This window comes from Lathamus discolor, chromosome 17, assembly GCF_037157495.1.
Source record: "Lathamus discolor isolate bLatDis1 chromosome 17, bLatDis1.hap1, whole genome shotgun sequence".
Classification (NCBI taxonomy): Eukaryota; Metazoa; Chordata; class Aves; order Psittaciformes; family Psittacidae; genus Lathamus; species Lathamus discolor.
In genome coordinates this window covers 6,335,247-6,356,562 of record NC_088900.1, presented here as the reverse complement: position 1 = coordinate 6,356,562, position 21,316 = coordinate 6,335,247, and the positions used below count along the sequence as shown (strand labels likewise).

Below are 21,316 nucleotides of genomic sequence, written 5' to 3'. Positions count from 1 at the left end.
TTCAGCTTCCTTTCTACACTGATTAGCTGAGCTCCACCTGAAGCATGAGATTAATTCAAATTGCATGGAAGCAATCAGTTATGCTCTTGCTGTACGGCAGCGCACCTCCAAACACGGCTGTGCCCATGACATGCCGGCAGTTGCCTTTCTTCCAGCACCCCGGCCAGACCCGCTCACCCAGCAACGCGGCACCAGGGAGCTGGATTAGAGGATGCCCCTCTCCAAGCATTGCCACCATGCCGGCAGTGCTACGCAACCAGTTGTGACCCTGTCCATCCCGCATGCGCTGCTCTCAGCACCCGGGGAGGCGCGCAGCCATGTGCTAAATGGCACTTATCACGCACCAGTGGTCTCCTCACCTGCGCCTTGCGTTCGCCCAGGTTCTCATTCCCATCCTCCAGCATTCACCACCTTACAGACTGATGATCCCAGACATGAGCCTGAGTGTGCTACCCAGGGAACCACCATGGGCTGGACCAAAGCAATTGCTTTGGGCTGGGGCTCCAACAGTTACACTCTTGGAGTGGTACGAAGCTGAGCAGCCTTCCTTGCCCATCACCTGATGGTGCAGCTGCCGGTGCTCTGCAAGGACTGCACTCACTTGTCTGAAGCATGATGTGGGTGCCTCGGCTTGCCCATCGCTGTGGTATCGGGGCAGGGGATGTGCAGATGGGGGCTGGCTGCTCTGGGCCCTCTCCCTTGCTGACCACCAGTACCCGTTGTGTGGGCTCTGATTCACTTCCATTTAGCTCTGTCCGCAGTGGCCTGGCTTCCCAGGAAAGCCAGTGCTGAGATCGCTTTAATTGGCCTGACATTTCACTAAACAAACAAGAATCCCACACCGAAACAAACCAAAGAGCCCCATATAATGCTTAATTGGCTGTGGCGCTTTGTCTACCTATTCATCCAACCCTGTTCAAAGGCAGCTAGGGCTCCAGGAAATGGAAAAGCACATGCATAATAAGGTTACGTGCTATTCAAGTCAGCAAGCAACCTGTCCTGGGATGCAATTACAGCGGATAGCAGGGACAAGGCAACAGTTCAGGCTCGAGACTTCGGCGCGCTCGCTCGGGATTAATCGCCTCGACTTTGTACCTGCGCCTCATTGAAGTGCCTTGTTTGAAGTGGCTGGGTTTGATTCATCAGTCGGCGGGGTAAATTACACAGCGGATGGGGAGGGGAGCAGACACCGGGGGAAGCAGGAGGGGACAGGCACCGAGAGAAACGCCACAGAACACAGCACTTGGCTCCGCTCTGGAGGCGCACAGGAGCTGCCCGAGAGCAAGTGTGCGGCTGGTCCCCCCCCTCCATCACCTCCTTTTTGAGGTCTGAATGCCCACAGCACCAACAACCCAAACAAACAGAGAGGGGCTGGAGATTATGCATTCCTCCGGTAGCAGCAGGGGAGGAATCCAATAATAAGCGCAGCTTAAACATGGTGTCTAGCAACACTTGCCAGCCCATCCCTGTCAGAGCAGCTCAGCTATTTCCTTTCCTTCTGGATGATGTAGATTGATTGCTCGGTTTTATTAAAGACAAAGTGTGTTTAATACTGAAAGGGAAGCAGGTCCCTGGAGGAGCAGAATCAATGCCCTCCCCTGGCCGCGCATCGATCGCGGGGATGCGCGGTCTGAGGCCAGAGCCAGGCTGGTGCAGCAGGAACCTTTGGCAGGGCTCTGCTCACAAGCACCCACCCCACAGCCACAGCCACCTTCACTGGTACAGCCCTGGCTACTCACTCTTCACGGTGAGGAACATGGACTTGCTGATGTCCGTGCCCACGCCGTTGCTGGCCTGGCAGAGGTAGTAGCCGATGTCCTCCTCCAGCACGTGGCGGATGAGCAGGGAGCTGTTGGGCAGGATCTGGATGCGGCCCGTGAGGGGTATGGGGTGGTACTGCTGCGGGTTGCCGCTTCCTAGGAGGGGACACAGAGCCCCAGTGAGGCACCTTGGTGAACAGTGCGGTCCCCACCCTCGCTACCGTGTCTCACCCCTACCTTTGGCGTGTTTCCACATGACTTTCGGAGGGGGGTAACCATCAACGGAGCAATTCAGCACCCCAGCTTTCCCGTAAATGCCATCTTGGTTGTTGGGTTGCACCACAAAACGAGGAGGCACTAATTGGAGAGAAAAGATGGTCACCGTAGCAAGAAACCCACCAGTGCCGTGCAATTCCTCCCTGCTTGTGGGCACGCAGGTGCCCTGGCTCAGCCCCGCTCCTCGCCCTCCCCGCCTGCTGCGGTGCCACTTCTGCAACCAGAAAACAGCGTTTTCTCCTCCTGCCCTTATCACTTATCTCTGCTCCCTACCCCTCGCTGTCCACCCTCCACGCAGCAGCGTCAGCACCAGGCTGGATGCACCCCATGGCGCTCACCGCGCACGATGAGCTGCCGCTCCCGGCTGACCGTGGCAGCGTCATTGCTGGCGATGCAGGTGTAGTTGCCATTGTGCTTGAGGGACACGCTGGAGATCTGCAGGGAGCTCATGAACTCCTTGCTCTCGATGGTGACGCCGGAGCCGGAGAGGATGACGTGCCCGTCCTTCCTCCAGGTGATGTGGATGGGCATGTCCCCGGAGGACACCACGCAGGGGATGTAGAGGAGCTGCCCGATGGAGGCTGGAGGGAACTCGAAGGGCTGGATCAGAGGTGGGACTGTTGAAGGGAGAGGCAGAGCACACTGCAGAGCCCACGCAGGGATGGGCCGCAGTGGGGCTTGGGGGAGAGGCCGCCCGGACATTAAGGCAGGATGGAGAAACAGCGACCTGCAGAGCAGAGCAGAGCAGAGCAGGCCCTGCTCCGGGGAAGCCCCGGCCACCCCCCTGCCCGTGCCGGCTGAAATTCCGCCTCAGCATTTATCTGCTTGCAGAAAAAGCACTCAGAGATGGAGGCTCTTCTTAAAGGCACCGGATTCAGAACCAGCCATTATCTTTCTGATAACTTAATTAGGCAACCGCAGCATCTCTGGCAATGTGGGAGGGGGAAGACAGCGGAGAGAGGGAGACAATCAGCTCAGCACCTGGAAGATGAGATCCTCTTTCCGCAGTCTCCCTAATTAAATTAGCAGGCTGCCAATTGTCCCTTCAGCAGACACGAGCTGCCCTCTTGTACAGGCCGAGCAGCAGCTCCCTGCCCAGCCCTGGGCTCCCATCTGCACCCATGCCCAGCCCAGCGCATCGCAAAGGTCTCTGCTCCGGCGCTCTGCCTGGCCCCATCCTGACCAGGTAGCTCCTGCGCCTTCTCCAGCTACAGCAGCGTGGCTCGAGCTGCTGGAGACATGGAGCCAGAGCCGCCTGTTTTCCATAATTAATGAATAATTAATTGGGAATGCACTGCAGTCTATTGCAGAGTGGGGATGGGCTTGCAGATCCACGCCTCTCCAAACACGCCCCACCGCTTTCCAGCCACCAGGAAAAGGACAGGTTCCCTCAACAGAAGAGCTCTCCCTCCTCAAGCTCCCCACAACTGGAGCTTGCAGCTCCCCTTCCCTGTTCGTTTCCCATTGCAACTCTTTCTCCAGTGCTTCCAGGCTCTCGTGTGCCTGCAGCAGGAGCGGGCTCATGTCCATACCCCAGGACAACGCACCAGGGTCTCCCAGCCCAGCTAGGCACAGCAGCTCTGGAGGGGAACCCCAGCAAGCAGCATCACCCCGATGGTGCCCCAGCACTGCTGGCTGCAGAGCACGGCTGCTGGCAGCACTGTGGTCCCCAGATTGCCAGTCACCCAAGCAGGGCAGCGTCTATATCAGGGCATGAGTGTCCCCCACTGCAAGGCTGGGGGCTGCTCTATATCCCCAGTCCCTGGGGAGCAGCACTGGAGGGGAGCTGTAGAGCTTTTACTGCCACATGCTTGGAAAGACCTGCATAACTCACTGTTAGTTAATGTGGTCGCAGGCACTTGTGGCAATAAAAGCTTTACAGCGCCCCGCGCCACCCTGTGCTCCACGCGCTGTGCAGTTACATTTATTCACTCTGCTCTGACTCTCTTCTAGGGCTTCGCAATTCTTTTCCACAGGCCTTTTACCTGCTGGCTGGAGCAGACAAGGAATGGAGTGAGCGGGGCCATGGAATATCTCGGGCAGCCATGGAATGAAGATGCGCTGACCCTCTCTCCACACCAGCCCTGCCTGTCCCATAGTCCCCAGAGGAAGATCGGTATTTACACAGCTCTGGCCTCTTTTCAAGCCCTGAGGCTCCCACGTAGGAAGGGACTTTGTATTAAGTGAGGAAAGCGGGGCTGGCTGCCCCCTGCACTGCAGACCTAAGGGGAGAGAAGTCCTGCCCACACTGCCTTACGTTACCCACAGTCTACTCGTCCCTTTGCAAAGCCTTGGAGAAGAGCATTAGCTAATCAAGGGGTAGCATCTATAATCAGCTTGATGCACTCTCTTGCTAACCTGATTCCTAATAAGAAAATGGTGGATGGGAGGGGAAGGAGGGGGATCAGAGCAAAATCCAGTCCATAAATACCCTGCTGGGTGAGACAGAGAAAGACAATTGGCCAGCTCCGGCCCCGGCACGGCTCTGTTTGTCTGAATGATTTACTGCAAACACCGCGCCGGTGACGGGCAGGGACGACCCGACAACTCTGAGCACGGGAGATATGGAGCTCAGCACAATCTCAGCGAGTCACTGGCAGGGAACGCATCCGGCTCAATTCATTAGGACTGATAGCTCCCTCAATGCGACTGAATAATTGATGGCCTGGAGAAGCTTTTAAGATGTTCTGTGCGCTCGGAAGACCAAGAGTATTATATTTTAAAAAGCTAACACACACAGAAAAACATGGGTGAAGGTGATCCAAGCAAAGGTTAGATGTTTTAATACGCTGTGTTTACACTGTAAATCCTTGCTCCATTGCTTGTAGTGGGAAATGGATACAGCATGGCTCAGGGAGGCTGCTGGCACACGCAGCACCAGGTACCCGCTCTGCAGGAGCTGAGCCAGCTCCCCAGGATGCTGCAGTGGAGCTGAGCTCCCATCGGTGCAGTGCCTGCAGGGCACAGCCACTGCACAGCCATGGAGTCCCCTCTGTGCAACGTTCTCTGCCTCCATCCCATAGCAGAGATGTCCCCAGCACAACTTGGTTGGCCTCTCCATCTGACCCAGGGAGAGCCTCTCCAGCAGCTTACCTTTCACCGTGACGTGGACGCTCTGGCTGATGGAGAGCTGGGGCTGGATCAGCACGCTGCACAGATACTCTCCTTCATCCATGCCTTTCTGCACGTCCATCAGCTTTAGAGTCCCGTTTTCAAAGACCACTTGGCGGTGGTTATCGGGCAGCAGCAGAGAGTCCTTGTACCACTTGATGGAGTAATACGGGTACCCGATCACCCTGCAGTTGATGAAAGTGTCCCTACCCGCTACCGCTGTTATGTTCTTCATCGCTCGGATGCTCGGGGGACCTACATATTGGGGAGGAAGGAAGAGGCAGGCTAGGTTAATTCCGAAGGGCGGTTTGGTTGCGTGTAGATCTGCTGCTATTTCAGATGAGCCTCACAGGTGAAGGAGGTAACCAGAACGGTTGGGACCCATCCTGGTTTTGGGTGAGGAGCAGGCATGGGCTGCTCTCCGAGCACGCTCATCGGCTAGATGTGATAGCTATCACACATGCCTACAGCAGTGGTGCTGTGAACGGTGCCTGTGGTCCTCTACCAGCTCCTTTAAGCAGTGCTTCAGCCACATGGACTGCAGAGGGCTGGGGAGCGCTCCCCCACCTACAGCCACACTGCCTCGCTTAGAGCGAAGCTGCCTGCTTGTGCCAAACATCCTTGACAAGAGCTGCTCCAGGAGCCTGGCTTCCACCGGGAAATGTATTTCACCTCCCCTAAAACACACCCCTCTCAGCCTCCCACTGGCAAACTGAGTGTGGCTGAAAAGCCAGACAGTCACCACGCTCTGGCTGGCTCCCGTGCTGGCAGGAGGCTGCAGGTGAGTAATTTCAACAAGAGGTTTCATGCATCAGTAATTACATTGTTCTCCCAGCCACTGCATAAACCAGCGGACTAATCTAAAGCTTAACCCTGTCTCGACTCCCCGTCCTAAGGGCAGAGCAGGATAACGGCTTAACAGACACTCAGGTTCTCATGCTGGGACGCGTTACGAAAAGGAGCAGGAAAAGAGAAATTAGCATCTGGCTCTGTAACTGTCTCCGGGGCCTCTCTGAGGGACTTGCTCCATTCCAGGGCAAAAAAAAGCCTGAATCTTATCTAGTGGCAGCCCATCAAGAGCTGGGAGAGGAGCAAGGCAGACGAGGCAACGGCCTCATTGAGCAGGCTGCTCTGGGTTCTCGCTGCTGAGGGATGAACTCGCTCCAAATTTAGCAGTAAAGAGCAGCAAAATCCAGACCCTCCCGGGATCCCAGCCAGAAAGCCACCAGATCCATCGCAAACCCCAGGGCCAGCAAACGCAGCCCTTCACCCCTCAGGAGACAAGTGAACGCTGCCTTGCCTCTGTCTCGCTCCCACCTGTAAGCTTGGAAGCTTTAATTGGTGTTTATGAATGGGCAGGGGCTTACACCACACCCCGTGCCTAAAAGCGTTCCCTTGTAACACACCGAGCAACACGCTCGAGCCGTAATAACACGGTGATTAACGCGGCCATGGCTTTTAGCAGACAAAGAAAACACAGACATGACAAATCAAAGCTCATTTTCCACGATTTCACGTGCTGCCTCATCGTTTGTCACATAGATCCCTGTGCCGGCAGGCACGTTCCCTGCCAGGGAGCCAGGCATGGGAGAGCATGGGATGCTTCTGGGCTCACCATGGCCTTCTCCATGCACAGGGTTCCTTCGGGAGGTGTTGAACAACCCCGTGGCAGGACCTCCATGGGGACAGAGTGGACCCCAATGGGGAGAACGCTGCCTTTTTTCCCCTGCAAAGCCAAGCTCTGGTTTTCCAAAGTCACCAAGTGCTGTGCACTTCAGTTCCTGGCTTTAAATGTCAGGGAAGCTCAACGCTGTGGGCAGGCGCGTGAGCAAGTGGGGATCAGGGAAAGGGATCAGGGCAGGCAGGGAGACCCCCGCCGCTGGGAAGAGGATGGAGAGGTGAGGAAGAGCCATCGGCTAGGGAACAGAACACAACCAAAAGCCCAGTACAAGTCCTATTCTGATATTTAAAAGTAGACAGGCACCTCTTACGTTTATTCGCGCTTGGTATTCGGCGCTGCCCACCGAGTTCCGCGCGGTGCACCGGTACACGCCGCCATCCTTGATCTGCGGGCTCGTCACGTTCATGTGGCTGACCGTGGTGCCGTCCGACATGGTGTACTGGTTGGTGCGGTGCCCGCTGTCCCGCGGGATGGGCTCGTCGTCCAGTGCCCAGGTCACGGTCGGCGGCGGGGCCCCCTTGGCGGCGCACATCAGGGAGAACTGCTCCCCCGGGTTGACCACCTTCTCGCTGAAGGAGGAGACGATGCGGGGGGTCCCATCTGGGGGGCACCCAGCGGGACGGGGGTCAGGGAGCGGCAGGCACCGGCAGCAGAGTCACCCGGCTTTGGGCTCCTGCCTGGAGAGGAGCCCTGCATCCCTGCCAAGCATCCCTGCGGCGGGGAGATGCTGAGGGGCGCATCCCTGGTCCAGACACCCTGATGTGCATCGGAGAGGGGACACCTGCCTGGCCCAGGGGATGGGGATGGGCAAGTCAGCTCTTATTCTGGTCCTTCCCCATCCCAGCTGTGCTGCATCCCTAAGTTGCTTGCAGATAGCATGCACAGCCCAAGAAGTGTGCTGGAACCAGTCTGGCCCCAGGATCCCCCACCCTTGCAGGTCTCACTGTACTCCAGCCATGCACAGAGCATCCTGCTGCACCTTGGGAATGCGTCAGCTTGGAGAGGGACCAAGGAAAGCCCTCCCTACCCTGCGCCCCCGAGGAAGCCAGCTCACCCTCCAGCATGATGATGGAGAAGTCCTGTGCTGTCTGGGACTTGCGGGTGGCAAAGCACTGGTAGGCTCCGGAGTGGCTCTTCTGCGCGGCCGTGATGAGGAGGGTCTCGTTGCTGATGCCCCGGATGGAGATGTAGTCATCCACCACCACGAGGTCCGTGTTGCGGTACCAGCGGATAACGTACTCGGGGGACCCGCTGAGGGCACAAGAGAGGATGACGGTGCTGCCGATGCCTGTTTTGAGCTTCTTTGGTGTGAGGGTCACACGCAGAGGGTCTGTGCGAGAGAGGGTGAGAGCGGGCGAGGCGTTGGTGATGGTGTCTCACCGTTCCTGTGCCTCTCTGCCTTTCCTGCCCGGGAGGCACCAGCCTGACTGGCGCACTGCACACAGGCAGGCGGCCCCCCCACTGCCCCTGCTGTTGGCAGCCCAGCAGCACTGGTGGGGAGGTGGCAGGGTGGCTGGAAGAGGACGTGGTTGGTGTGACGGGGACAACACTGAGCTGGGGATGTGCCAGGGTGGCTCTCAGCATGCTGTGCTCGCCACAGTGCTGCTCCAGGTAAGGCCCACACGCTGCATGCCGGTTGCGGCAGCTCTGGTACCACCAGGATCCCAGTGACAGGAGACAAGGAACAAAGCACATGATGGATGCTTGGCCTGCCCAGATGGTGTTTACTGTTTGGCTGCAGCTTCTTTTATGTAAATCAACCAAACAAAGCGCAGAGGCACCTAATGTAAAACCAACATCACCAGCCTGCAATTTACATCCCCCAGCCCTGCTCTGAATGTTCCCCAGGCCCCTCGCCCTGCCCTGACTGAAGCAGTAAATCACGGACGTCTGCAGCCCTGCTGCTGCAGGGTGATAAACCTCCTGCAAGTGCTCTCAGCGCCACATCGCGCACGCTGCATCGCTTCCAGCGTGCGACGCTGAAATACAAGGCTCGTAATTTCTGTGCCTGCGTAAGACCTTTAAAGCTTTATAAAGGTTTATGTTTAAGAAGGCTGAGGACAGGAGCCTCCCCGCCGGCTCTCACCTATGACCGTGAGGGTCCCCGTGACCTCTGCGGACCCGAAGGTGTTGGTCACCTCGCAGATGTAGGTCCCGCTGTCCTCCACGCGCAGGTCACTGATGCTCAGCCCCGTGATGCGCTTGGTCCAGCGGCTGTCGGCTGGCAGCGGGCGCCCGTCCTTGATCCACCGCACGGCCGGGTTGGGGTATCCCGAGGCGATGCAGGGCAGCTCCACCGGCCGGCCCGCCCGCACCTCCCGGGACTGGAAGCTGTCTAGCATCGTGGGGATGGACTCTGCCGGGTCTGGGTGGGAGAGGAAACAGGCTCACATGGAGAAGAGGGACACAGGGACAGCAGGAAAGGCCCTGGCGCGGTGACACCGTCACCACCATGCCCCAGCCGCGAGAGCAGCTCTCCCCATCGCCATCAGCCAATGGCTCCGATGAGCAGGAGCGCGGGATGCCAGCCACATCCCCACTGGGCACAGGGTGGCCTGGGCAACCTGGGGCATCCAGTGCACCCCTTGGGAGCCAGGGCTGGTGGGTGGGAAAATGCATCTCACTCGCTGATGGGATGAATAAACTCAGCACCGGAGGAATTACTCACGGTGACACCTAATTGGTGCAAAATACACAAATTCTGTGGCACATTTCAAAATGTGCAAGCAAAGGGGCCCATCAGGCAGCTGGGAAAGGAGAAAATTAATCACCAAGTCTCAGGCGTGAAATTAAATTCCAGGGGAAAGAAACCTCTTTCATTACTCCCAAACAGAAGTGAAACGCTGTGACGTGTCAGTAATGACAGCGACCAGGAGGGCAATGGGACAGATCGAACATGCATGGGGAGGGGATGGTACATTCAGCGGCTGCACGGGCTCCTTGGAGCAGGCCACATGGGTGGGACATGGGATCCTCAGGACTCTAAGAGGCATAGGGAAGGTCAGGGAAGCCCCAGCCCAGCCTGGACCCCTTCCCTACCCTCTATGGGGTTAATTCGAGGAGCTAATGTGGAAGCCACAGCCTGTGCACCCGAGGACAACTAAAGCATATGGCAGGAAGCGGGCGCGCTGCAGCCGAGTGGCTGCGAGTCAGGCGAACTCCCTCCCGAGCGGAGTAATTTGGGCAGTGAGCGGAGCCGGGAGCGCCCCGGGACACCCGGCACTGGGGACTGCACTGCCTGCGCTGCAGTATCGCTTGCATGTTCGTCACATCGCGTCAGGCTGCTCACATCGCGGGCTGTCACATCGCATCGCATCGCACCCCGTCGCCTCTCGCTCCGGGTACCGCGCAGCGTGGCTGCGGCCAGCACTTGGGGATGCGTGCTCGGGGGGACATGTGGAACAGCACAAACCCCTTGTATAGCCCCAGCGGGACCCCTACCCCCGCACTGGGATGTCCTCTTGCTGCAGGGGTGGGAGGTAGTGATGCCATCGCTCCCTCCTGCGCCCAAGGAAGCCAGGTACACGGCAGGCAGCTGGCACACAGGCAGGGATGGACACCTTGAGCTGCATCAGGCCTGCAGACAGGGCTCCCATCACCCCCAGCCACGTGCTCACCTGAGACCGAGAGCCTGGCTCCGTTGCTCTGCCGCGTCTCCCCGCTGTATTTGTGCTTGGTGATACACCTGTAGGTGGACAAGGCATCTTCCTTCTGCACGTCCGATATGTACAAACCTCCATAAGAAGTAATAAAAAACCTATTTTCTGGAGACACAAAGGGAGGAGGAGAAGGGTGAGTGAGCCAGCTCTGACCCAGCACTTGCCATTGCAGCCTCATGTGTGCAGAAGCAGCCCCTGCTCATGGGCACAGCATTGTGCCCTCCAGCACTCATCCTGCAGCAAGTGCACCCAACCCAGGCACGCACCTCCTAGGGCTTGGATTCAGCAATGAGCTCTGGCCATGGAGCTGCAGCAACACTGTAGCTGCAGAGGATGAGGAGGAGAGCGCGCAGCACGATGCTCCGGCAGCACGATGCTCCAGCAGCATGCTGCATAGCAACGCCACAATTAAAAGTGAGTCTGTCCCAGTGTTAATAATTAGCTTAACTTACTTAGGAGCATGTGAAAACAAATAAGGGCTTCAGCTGGTATTTGAGCCCTGGGAGGAGGATGCAGGAGAGCAGGCAGGGCAGCACAGCCCCTGCCAGGCAGCAAGATTTGAAGCCTGGTGCAAGCCAAAGCACATGGGGAAAGAACCCTTGGATCTGCTCATGGAGCCAGCCTGACCCCTGTAATCCATCACGAATAAGAGCAGTAATTAACATGAATGGAAAGAGCTGCGCTGTGGCACAACAGAGCGGCTACGCAGAGAGCAGGGTAGGCAGGGGAGCGGAGAGAAGGTGCCTGCCCCGCTGCCAGTGCCAACAGCGACAGCAAGACTTCAAACCCGGCTTCTCTGGGGTTTCTTCCAGCACCAGCCTCCACTGAGGCTCAGCTGGGACCGGGAGGTCCATCGACGGTTCCAGCCAAACCACCCCGTACCCAGCGCAGCAAATGCAGAGAGGCAGAAGTAGAGCTGAGTTCAGAGATAAAAGCTTTAAACCCAGCCTTTAAACCAGTGATGGCCGCAAACAGCTCCTGCACCATGCCTGGCAAACCAGGATCTCGTTGATGAGGCCACTCAATGTGGTTTTCTTCTGGGAGGATATCCATGGTTTAAATGGAGTCAAACCCATCAGTGCAGGAGAAGCACGAGCCCAGTACAGGACTGGAGACACACGCTCCCAGAGCAGCCTAGCTGCAGGAAGAGGACCACAGCAGTCTCTCCCTGCGAGCACTTGAGGTGACAGACTGGCAGAAAACAGGGCTCTTCACCCAGGGAGCACATCCCCAGCACGAGCCAAGGCAGCGGCAGCCCTGAGCTCTGCTGGCACTACCCCGCTCCAGCTGCAGCTTAGCTTGATGTGTGTGCTTGACACTAATTGCTTGATGCAAGAGTATTAGGGACTTGAAACAGCACAGAAATGGCAGTGTAGCCTAGCTGCCATCAGCAGGAGGCACAGGTTCTCCCTGGGAGCAGCAGGAATTCGGTGCCGTGGTGACCATCCGCACACCTCCCATGAGCTGCAACCCGCACATCTCCACAGCATCGCGGTGCCTGCATCCCCAGCCCTGCTTGGAGGGGCCAGGGCCCCCCAAAGCCTCAGGCACTGCTTTGCCTCCATGCTGCAGCCCAGGGACAGCAGCACGCACACTGCGCCAGTATACAACTGGGAGCAGATGCTCCATGGTGCATCTCGTGCTCTGTGCCACCAGCCGGAGGCACCGAGGGATTGGTGAAAACCTCTGTCAGAGGGAAGGGGACGGCGCTCCTGCAAGTGAGCTGAGATAACGTGCAAATCAAACATTAATGTTGCATCTGCCATCAAACCGGTAAGAGGAGAGCATTGGCTGCGCTGGAATTTGGGGGAGCAGCTTGCCATGGCAGCAGAAGCCTCATTTCGCAAAGTCCTCAGCAGCCCCAGCTGGCCGCCATATAACCACACTTGTCAGTGCATGGTTAACCACAGCCCCGCTCACAGACATGCTGCGCTCCTCCTCCGGAAACAAAGCCTTGCGATGTGCAAGGAGCCAGAAACCATCGTGCTGCATCCCTGCCCCGGGACATGGGGCAGCAGCAGTCCATGAGAGCAGAACTCACACACACCAAGAGGCAAAGGCAAGCAGAGCCTCAAGCTCCTGCCGGGATAGTAGGAGATGATGAGAAGAGCTGCACACGGAGGCACTGCTGGATGGGAGCGCAAACTGAGCCCTTCCTGCACCTACTGACCCCGGAATCTGCAGGGTTTGCTACCCACCTCTCCACCATGGAGCGACAGGAGAGGCTTTTAACCCCTTGCGAACCGTGGCTTTGAAGACGCAGGGCAATAACTGATGTAAAAGGCGCTGACAGAGTACCACAGTGCCTTAGTGCTGAGCTTCCAGCGAGATTAACGCCGAAGGTCACTGAATAAAATCAGATCTTTCTGCCTGCCAGGAGGAGGAAAAGCTTTACTGGAAGCAGAGGATTAAGCACATCCGTGGTCAGACGGGAGCGAGGTGCCTCTAATAGCTCTTCCAGCCAGACCTGAGCTGCTGCCTCCGGAAGCGCCTCACCAAAGCCCCTCTCATCCACCTTTGTACAGGAGGAGCCCCACCGGCCTCAGGAGCCTGCTCCTCAATCAGAGAGAAACACAAGGATAACGGGGGGCTCTCCCACGTGGCAAACACCAGGAGGGTCACACAGACACATGCACACATATTTGACGTTACCAAAATCCCACATCCCGCGGTGACTCCTGTCCCAGTCCCAGGGCCCCTCCAATTGCAGGAGGAAAGCTGCAGTCGATACAGGTTACAGCTGCTGCTCCATGCAGTATAGATTCACAAAGCCAACAGGGTCAGAGCTTCAGCAGAGAGCACATTTATAGTTCATAAGACTAACGAGAGAACTTTCTCTTGGTACTGAAGAATCAATAGGTGCCAGCATTCATGAATTAGCCATTCTTGGAGCATATGCATCCCAAGGCATCCCGGACAAATCCAATAACTGCTTGGTGCCATTCCTGGCCACGTTTGCAGTGACAAACGTCTCCTGGGGACTTGGCATGGAGGGGGAAGCCCCGACAATGCCTGTGCTTTGCTGCTCCTGCCGCTGTAACAGCACTTTTCTGCTGCGGCTGCCGTTCCAGGATGGTATTTGCCTGGCATGGGGCTCCCCTGGGGACAAGGAACCCAAGGTTATAGATCCATGCATCCCAGAGATATTACAGAGGATGCACAACTGCAGATTCAGTACGAGCTGCACGATACCCAGCAGGCTGATGTCCGTGTTTGCCTGCAGTGGGGATCCCAAGGGAGTGCCCAGCGGTGGCTGCTCCCCAGCCCGGTCAGAGGCAGCACATCTCTCCCGACTGGCAGAGCTGCTGTGCACCCAGCCAGGCATTCCCACCTCGAATTGCATGGGCATCCATATCACAACCAAGGCCAGCCGAGCAAGTGGGTCAGGCTTTGTGCCAAAGGGCCCTCTCTGTTCTCCTCCTCCTCAACCCTTTACCTGAAGAAAGCACTGTGCCCCAGGAAACTCACCCCCACAACTGTAGTAGCTGCATCCAGAGAGGGCACAACACGGGCTGTTCGCAGAGCCTGCCCATTGCCCCGTGGAGCTGCTGCCTGCTCCTGCGGGCACCAGGGGCTTTGATGGGAGCATCCCCCTGCAGACCTGCAGATCCCGACGTTAACACCAGCCCTTTCCCCACTGCCGCGGCAGGAGCACAGGCAGGCACCCCGGCCACAGTCCTGCTGCTGCTGCTGCGGAGCCAGAGAGGGGGAAGCAGCAGAGGAGGGGTGGAAATCAGGGAGCCGTGACCGGCTTTCCACCTCCCCTCTTTAATCTCCTTCACAAGCACGGCTCCGTCTCCTCCCGTTACAGGATTAACACCCATCTCTCGTTCTGCTCTCACAACAAGATTCTGTTCCTAATTACACTATAATAAAACCGGGTGCGCTCCCAGGGCTTCTTCCAAATGACTTGTCGACACTCGGCGAGATTGGATCCTACCCGGGCCCGTTTCCGGCCCCTCTGCCTGACGTTCATTAGGCACGCATGAGGGAGAGGGTTTAAGAATGGAATTACATTTAAATGGCTTTTCTGAGAGGGAGAGAGGGAACAAGCAGGAGAGAGAGAGGCACGCAGGAAAGGTTTAAAGGGAGGATGTCGTTGTCACCTCCCTGTCACTCTGCTGCCCGGCAGCCACGGTGCCAGCTCCCCACTCCTGGGCACCCCAGGGCCAAGCCCTCTGCCCCTGTGGATCAGTGGGGCTCTGCAGCCAGCGCACACCCGGGTGCACAGCTCCCGGGCAGTCTGCTCTCCCCACGGCGCAGAGAGCCTGCGAGAGGACCAGGGGCACGCAGCGCGGAGCAGGAACCGGCAGAAACAGCCTCCGGAGGCAGGGATTTGGGGAAAACGGGCAGCAGCACAAGGATGCGATGGGTGAAACCGGACGCTGGCGCTGGCAGCCCCAGTGCCTGCAGCTCACACCGGTGTCTCACACCGCGGCAGAGCCGCCCTGCCCGGACCGCGGCTCTCACCGGCTGCTCAGGTGCAATTCCCACCGCAAGGAATTCATCACCGGCAGCGCGACAGAGAGCTCCCGAGGAGCCCGGGCAGCCCGCGCAGGAAGCGCGGTGGATGAATTAGAGTCTTCCCAAGGAGCGCGCCGGGTGGGAATCACCGCAGTGCCCGGCTCTCCCCGTCCTAAAGCGCACCCCGGCTCCCCAGCTCTGACAGCCCATGTAACAGCATCTCTGCCCCTTTACTCTCCGTGTGATAGTTTTACCACCTGCATATCGCTGTCCGGGCAGCAAAAGGCGTAAGAGAAGCTCTGGTTTTGTGCACGGGAAGCCTTTGGGGAGGGGAAGTGAAAGGCTGCGTTTTAACGCGATGCGGGTAGGTGCTGGAGGAAACCACAAGCGTTAATTTCATTTCACCCCAGATAATGACAAACGTTGCTATTAACGGACCAGTTTCTACAGGTGAGAGGCGGCTCCAGCCGCTGCCTTCCCCACCGGACTCACTCACAGCATGCATTTGCTGCTGCCTGGATGCTGCTTCCCAGATACGGGCTCACAAGCCGGCAAACTTGGGAAAACAGATGTTAAGGAAGATCTCTTTCTATGAGCTCCCTCGGAAGCGAGGCATCCTGCAGGGCTGGTTGGCGTTATTAAATCAAGAGTAATTATTTACCAAAGGGGCAGCCTTGCACATCACTTTCCTAGAGGTAAATCCGGAACTCTGCTTCCCACAGACCTGGATTCACACGGCAGCAGCGGGAGCAGAGCCTGCCTCTCCGGGCTTCAATCCGCCTCCGAGTCAGCGGAGCTTTTCACGGGCACACGCCGTGGAAACAAGGAATGTCTGGGGACACTTCCATTCCTTTGCGCAAGAGACTTGGGAATGACACACTTCCCTGGAACCCGCCACGGAGAAGGAACTCCCCGGGCAGTGGTCAGAGCATCCCTGGCACCCGCCACACCGGCTGGAGCCAAAAGGCAGGAGGAATGAATCTCTCCAGGTGGTCCGGAGTCGAGTGGAAAATGAGAGAACAGGATGAAGAGCATTACAAAATGAATAGGAGGGGACTAGAGATTTCCATGGCTAATCCTGTTAACAAGACAATTTCTTATCAACCTCATTATGTGACAGCAAGCAGGGGGAGGGAAGGCGAGAGGAAAGGCGACGCCGGGCATCCCCGGGAGCAGCGGGGCTGGCAGAGGGATGCGCAGCTCCCGTCTTACGCACGTTGCTTTAGCGAGGGTTGTGATTCTATTTCCAAGGCGAGCTCAGCACTACTGGAGTGACATTTAGCACAGAGTAGTACTGCCTGTGTTTGCAGCTCGCCTAGCGCTGAGCTGGAGCAGGCATAAAATAAACTCTATAAACCCCATTGAGATAACACTCATTTCAAAACGCGATTTTCTGGCATCATTCTTTCTTAACCTCCTGTCAGGACAAGCCTCGTTTCCCAGGAGGAAGCACAATGGAAGGCTTCGGTCTGCAGGTTCAGTGTGTGCCCACCTCGGCTTCAGCATGGGCTGGGGGCTCAGCGGGTCTGTGCCCACCAGCACCTCAGAGCCGCAGCTCTGCCCTCCTGGCATTCCCGAGCTGACTCCCGTCTCCCTCAGCCATGAGGAGCAAAGCCTGGCGCAGCAACCTGCTGCCGAGGCTTAGTGCTTCCCAAACTGAGCGCTGCTCCGCACCAGCCCCTCCTGCCCCCCGCGAGTCGCAGGGGCTTCACGCTCCTTTGTGCGCCAAGGCTCAGTTTGGGTTTAATTTGCTATTTAAAGGGCGGCGGAACGAGCCCGATTTCATGCTAATGAGAGGAGAATCTGGATCGAGCACTGTGCAGAAATTTGCATCTCAAAGCAGAAAACAGGAAGTCGCTAAGAAAGGAAAATCCAGCACCGAGGTAGCGTGTATGGCCATAATTAGGCTAATGCTGCCTCTGTTCTGTCAGCTCATTTCCATCAGCCCCAGGGTAACAGGGGACAACAGACTCCTCCATCACCCTCACCGCTGCGTCGCTGAGATGTGATTCCCTGCCGTGGTACCCAGCTCCAGCCGCCAGCCTGGGGGATGGCCGGAGCAAGGGATGCTGAGGGGATGGCCGGTGGTTTGGGATGAAGTACAGCACGGGGAATACAGCCTCAGGAAGAAGGACTTGCAAGCAAGGGCATGCATCTGGAGACCCTCCTCCAACGGTACGGACAATGCCATGGGCACATGTGCCCACCCAAAGGAACAGAACATTGCAGTGCCCTTGTATTATCTCGTGTTATCCCAGCCACAGCCTCCTCAGAACCATGCTCACTCCCAGAACAGCCCTTGGAAGTGCCCAGCCCAAGGTCATGGTGAACACACAGCTCTGCCCAGCCACAAACCCAGCACCAGTTCTTGCCATCCACCTGCCTTAAGCAGATACCAGTGGCACAGAGCAAGTGACTCTGTCCCCCATTTCCATCCATTTTGCCCTGATCTATAAATTGGGTTTTGTTGCTGCTGTAGACATTACCCTACGAACAACTCCAAATAGCTCTAACCAAGATATTTGCTCATAAAAATCAATCACGATTGCCAAGGATGACAGAAATGGAAAACGCCTAATGAAAACAAAGGGGAAAACAACAGGTACTTCAGTCCTTTGCCATCCATCAGCAACCTCGGGTTATTAAAAATAGAGAGGGAAACAAATTCTCCCATCTGCAAGCAAATCCTGGGAAATCTTGAAAAGAGAAACAGCCGTTTAGGGGGAAATCCTTTGCCCCCACTTCAGTCTGCAGGAGTTTCACCGTAATTGCGATAGGAGTAAGGCTGCTGGATAACACGCGAATGATTTTCCCCACTTCCATTGTCAAATGATCATCTTGCCCTGCAGTGCAATCTCAATAATTATCGCGCCGAAGCATGCAAGAACAAAGAGAGGATAAAAAGCGGTGTTTTCTTCCAGGGAGCAAGGGGGGGGGCACAGCTCCCAGGGTGTCCTTTCTCTAATTGGCTTTCCTGGGGCCGTGTGTCTCTGGTCCGAGCTGTGAGAAACCCTCGGCTGCCTTTTCCCTGTGGCACGATCCCCCCCATAGCCCTGGATGGAGGGGAGCAGACTCCTCCGTGCCCATCGCGGTGGAGCTTCCCCGTGAAGAAGCACTCTTTGGGAGAAGCAGGAGGCACAGCTCCACGGCATCATCCCCCGCTTCCCAGTCTGAGCCCCCCAACTCTGCTGGGACCTCTAGGGGCTCATCCATGGGATGGAGGGAATGGTGCCACCAAGCCAAGCCGTGCCTTCACACCCCTTCCAACACTGCCTGCCCGCTGGAGGGGTAAAGCAAGGGGAGATAAGAGAGAAAGGGGACAGGAAGCGGGGTGAGGGGGGGGGGGAAGGAGGAGAACAAGAAAAACAAGACGACAGAACGCTTGCTCCACAGCCCTCGGCTAAATTACAAACCAGTTTACTGAGGTGGAAAGCTGCAGCGAGCTGAGGAGGAATATGTGGAAACCATCTGCAGATTTAAAAATAATCTATTTTACGATCCCCCTCGAACATATTCTTTTGCAGAAACCAAATAGGATTTGTTGTTGTTGTTTTGTGCAAACTGTTAGGGAAAAATTACTAGAAACATGCAGGGGGTTTTGCCTTCTTGAGTACTGAGAGGCTAAATATGCCCTTCCTTATGTTTAGAATAGTAACAGTCATCTTAAAATTAACTTGGTCTGCATCAGAGCTTAAGAACAGTTGCAATTCAGAGCCTGCAGAAAGCAGGACAAACCTGCACCAGGGTATGTAGCGCTTCTAGCTGACAGATGTCTTCCTACATACAGTAAATATAGGTCGTCTTTTCCTACCCAGAGAACTGTAGATCTTAATTAACCAGGCCACTAGCAGCATATGTAATGATTTTTTGCAGCTTGCTAAGTAAACCTTCCCTTGATGAGACGGAGGGAAGAGGAGCCGTGTGTGCGCGGGAGCCACCTCCTCCTGACCCCAGCCCCAAGCCCCAGCCTGGGCAACCTCTGTGCGGCGGCTCCAGTCGCTGTTGCACGCTATGAAATCTGCCTAACGAGATGAGAAGGGTGCAGAGCCGCGCAGCGCCCTTACTGCTGATGGCCCAGGCCAGCCCCGAGCTCGGCTGTACCCGCGGCAGCCAGAGGGGGTTCTTCAGCTTCGCAGACTAAACCTCCTTGTAAACCACTTCTGGATTAAATCCTCTCCAGGCTCAGAGAGCCAGAGCCAAACGAGCTAATGAAATCCGTGCTGCATTAGGATAACATCGTGCTGAGACCTCGGTGGAGAGGTGGTTGCTGCTGGGGTGGGTGAGGGCATCCAGCAAGCACCCTGCCCCACACTGGGTTTCATGGACGGGATGCTCCAAATCTGGGAGCTGCTCTTTAAAACCCACTGGAATTAAAGGGAAGGGAGAGCCCAAGCACACGGCCTGGATGCTCTCACAGGCTGCATTTCTACAGCCTAAACCACACCTGGCGGAGCGAGAGACAGACCCAGCTGCAAAGGCCAAACTGGTGATGCTTGGGGTGCTCTGGCTTTCCAGAATGGAGTGAGAAGCTTCCTAGAGATCTGTGGGGGAAGCCTCAAGGTCAGAAAGTTCCCCCTGCGACACAGAAAACTGCAAGAGAACAACATATCGTTGCCCTGCACTAGGCTTAAACGAAGCCTAAAACCAAGACCTTGTTTTGATCTGAGGAGTAAAACCAGAAGCCTCGCAAAAGGAATTCCTGTTGCCTAAAACTCAGGAGCAAAGGGGATGATCCCGCGTTCGCTGCCACATCCCACATCCCCTCCTCCCCTCGCCGCCGCTCGCTGGGGACAGGAATCAGTGAACGAGACTCGAACAAAGAGCACAACTTCCTCCCCGCTCATTAGTGCTGGAAAAGCAACAGAAAAGATCCCCAGGACACAACCTCCTCTTCAGCTCTGAAGTCTGAACGGCTCCGAGAGGGTGGCCGGGTTTATTCTCTGCCGTTCCCCTTGCTCAGGCACTTGCTCGGCGCTTTTACACCAAGGAGGCACAGACAGGAGCCTGCACCAGTGAGGGCACCCCCAGAACCAGCCTGTGTGTGCTAGGGCTGCAAAGCCTGCCCTGGGACAGACAGATTCCTGCACAGATCCCTCCTGGATGTGGGGGCTGTCGGGAGCTCAAGGCAGCCACGCTCCTGCACCCATGGCTCCTGTCTCCCTCTTGCCCACACCTCCAGAACGGGTTATCCCAGAGGAAAATCACCTCTCCTTACCTTCCCTGCAGCCACGAGTGCTTCCCTACGGGGGCTGCTGGTGGGAGAGGAACTCATCTCCTGTTTGCTGCTAACAGCAAGCCCATGGACTGAACTGTGGTGAACTACCCCATCCTTTTGGAAGGGCGAGAGAAGGCAGAAACAGCCCCACAGCCACAGAAGCCACCAGTGGGCTGCCATGAGTTCTTTTCCATCACCCACATTCCTGTGCTGGAAAGGCTCAGAGAGTGACTGGGGAGCTGCACACAGGGGAAACAAGCCTGGCATTGCATTAGTGCAGCGCTGCAGAGGAACAGCACAGATTCACTGTGGAGCATCCCTGCCATGAGGGGCCGCAGCGTGGCTGGAGGGGGAGCAGCCCCTTCCTCCATGGCACACGATCCAACGCAGCTTATCAATAATGATTAAGACAAGGCAAATGTGTGCTGACCTAGTTTTATCCATCCAACAACAAAACCAGCCGTGGTGGCCGTGTTTAACAGCAGTTCTAACACGGACAGCCCTGTCCGGTTGCTCTGGAAGTCTCAGTATCACACTTGCACCCCACAAGCACCACCAACACCCAAACCACCATGGGTCAGAGGCAGCAGCGTGCAGAATGTGCAGTGGCACCCAGCCCTACCATGGACCCTGGAGAGGAGCCTGCCCGTCAGCAACGAGCACGTTGCCAGGGGAGCCTGGTACCTGCTCATGCAGCAGAATGTCTGCACAGGTTTGGACCCGGACCATGAATTGCTCATATTTAGCTCTTCTGGCAAGGGAGCAGCTTTCAGAGAGGAACACACTTGGGCACTGCCACTGATGCTCCAGGATCCGGCACCTGGACCAGAAAACCAGTGATGGAGACAGGGAAACAAAGGGGATATCCCTGCTCAGTCTCTTCAGTAACTGCCTATGAATCCGCTGTGCATGCATGTACCTAATCAACTCCTCCCAGCCCCGGGGCCAGGGTCTGGTCTGCAGCCTTCTGTGGCCACAAAGCTGCCAGCATGGGCACTTTCCACCAATTCAATCCCCTTGCTGTGCCCGGAGCCGTGTGAGCGTGGTGGGATTCAGTGAGTTACAGTTTATGCTTCAAAGACAGCAGGGAAATACTCCAGATAGGTTAAAACAGGATCACAAGAATTACTCAGGGCCAGAAGAACCAGAT

General features: G+C 56.7%; 1 protein-coding gene across 2 annotated transcripts in view; it reads right to left on the bottom strand.

The window, feature by feature from the left end:
- DSCAML1 (DS cell adhesion molecule like 1) overlaps positions 1-21,316 on the bottom strand; it is a 93,755-nt gene that overhangs the window by 17,708 nt on the left and 54,731 nt on the right. Inside the window, exons 4-11 of one of the 2 annotated variants that reach the window (XM_065697232.1) lie at positions 10,446-10,592; positions 8,915-9,193; positions 7,883-8,158; positions 7,132-7,428; positions 5,130-5,402; positions 2,375-2,653; positions 1,998-2,117; positions 1,740-1,916 (exon numbers count right to left, since the gene is read on the bottom strand). In XM_065697232.1, coding sequence (XP_065553304.1) covers positions 1,740-1,916; positions 1,998-2,117; positions 2,375-2,653; positions 5,130-5,402; positions 7,132-7,428; positions 7,883-8,158; positions 8,915-9,193; positions 10,446-10,592 — 1,848 coding nt within the window. Of the gene's footprint in view, positions 1-1,739; positions 1,917-1,997; positions 2,118-2,374; positions 2,654-5,129; positions 5,403-7,131; positions 7,429-7,882; positions 8,159-8,914; positions 9,194-10,445; positions 10,593-21,316 lie in introns of those variants that run through there. The other variant, XM_065697233.1, reaches the window with a different exon arrangement.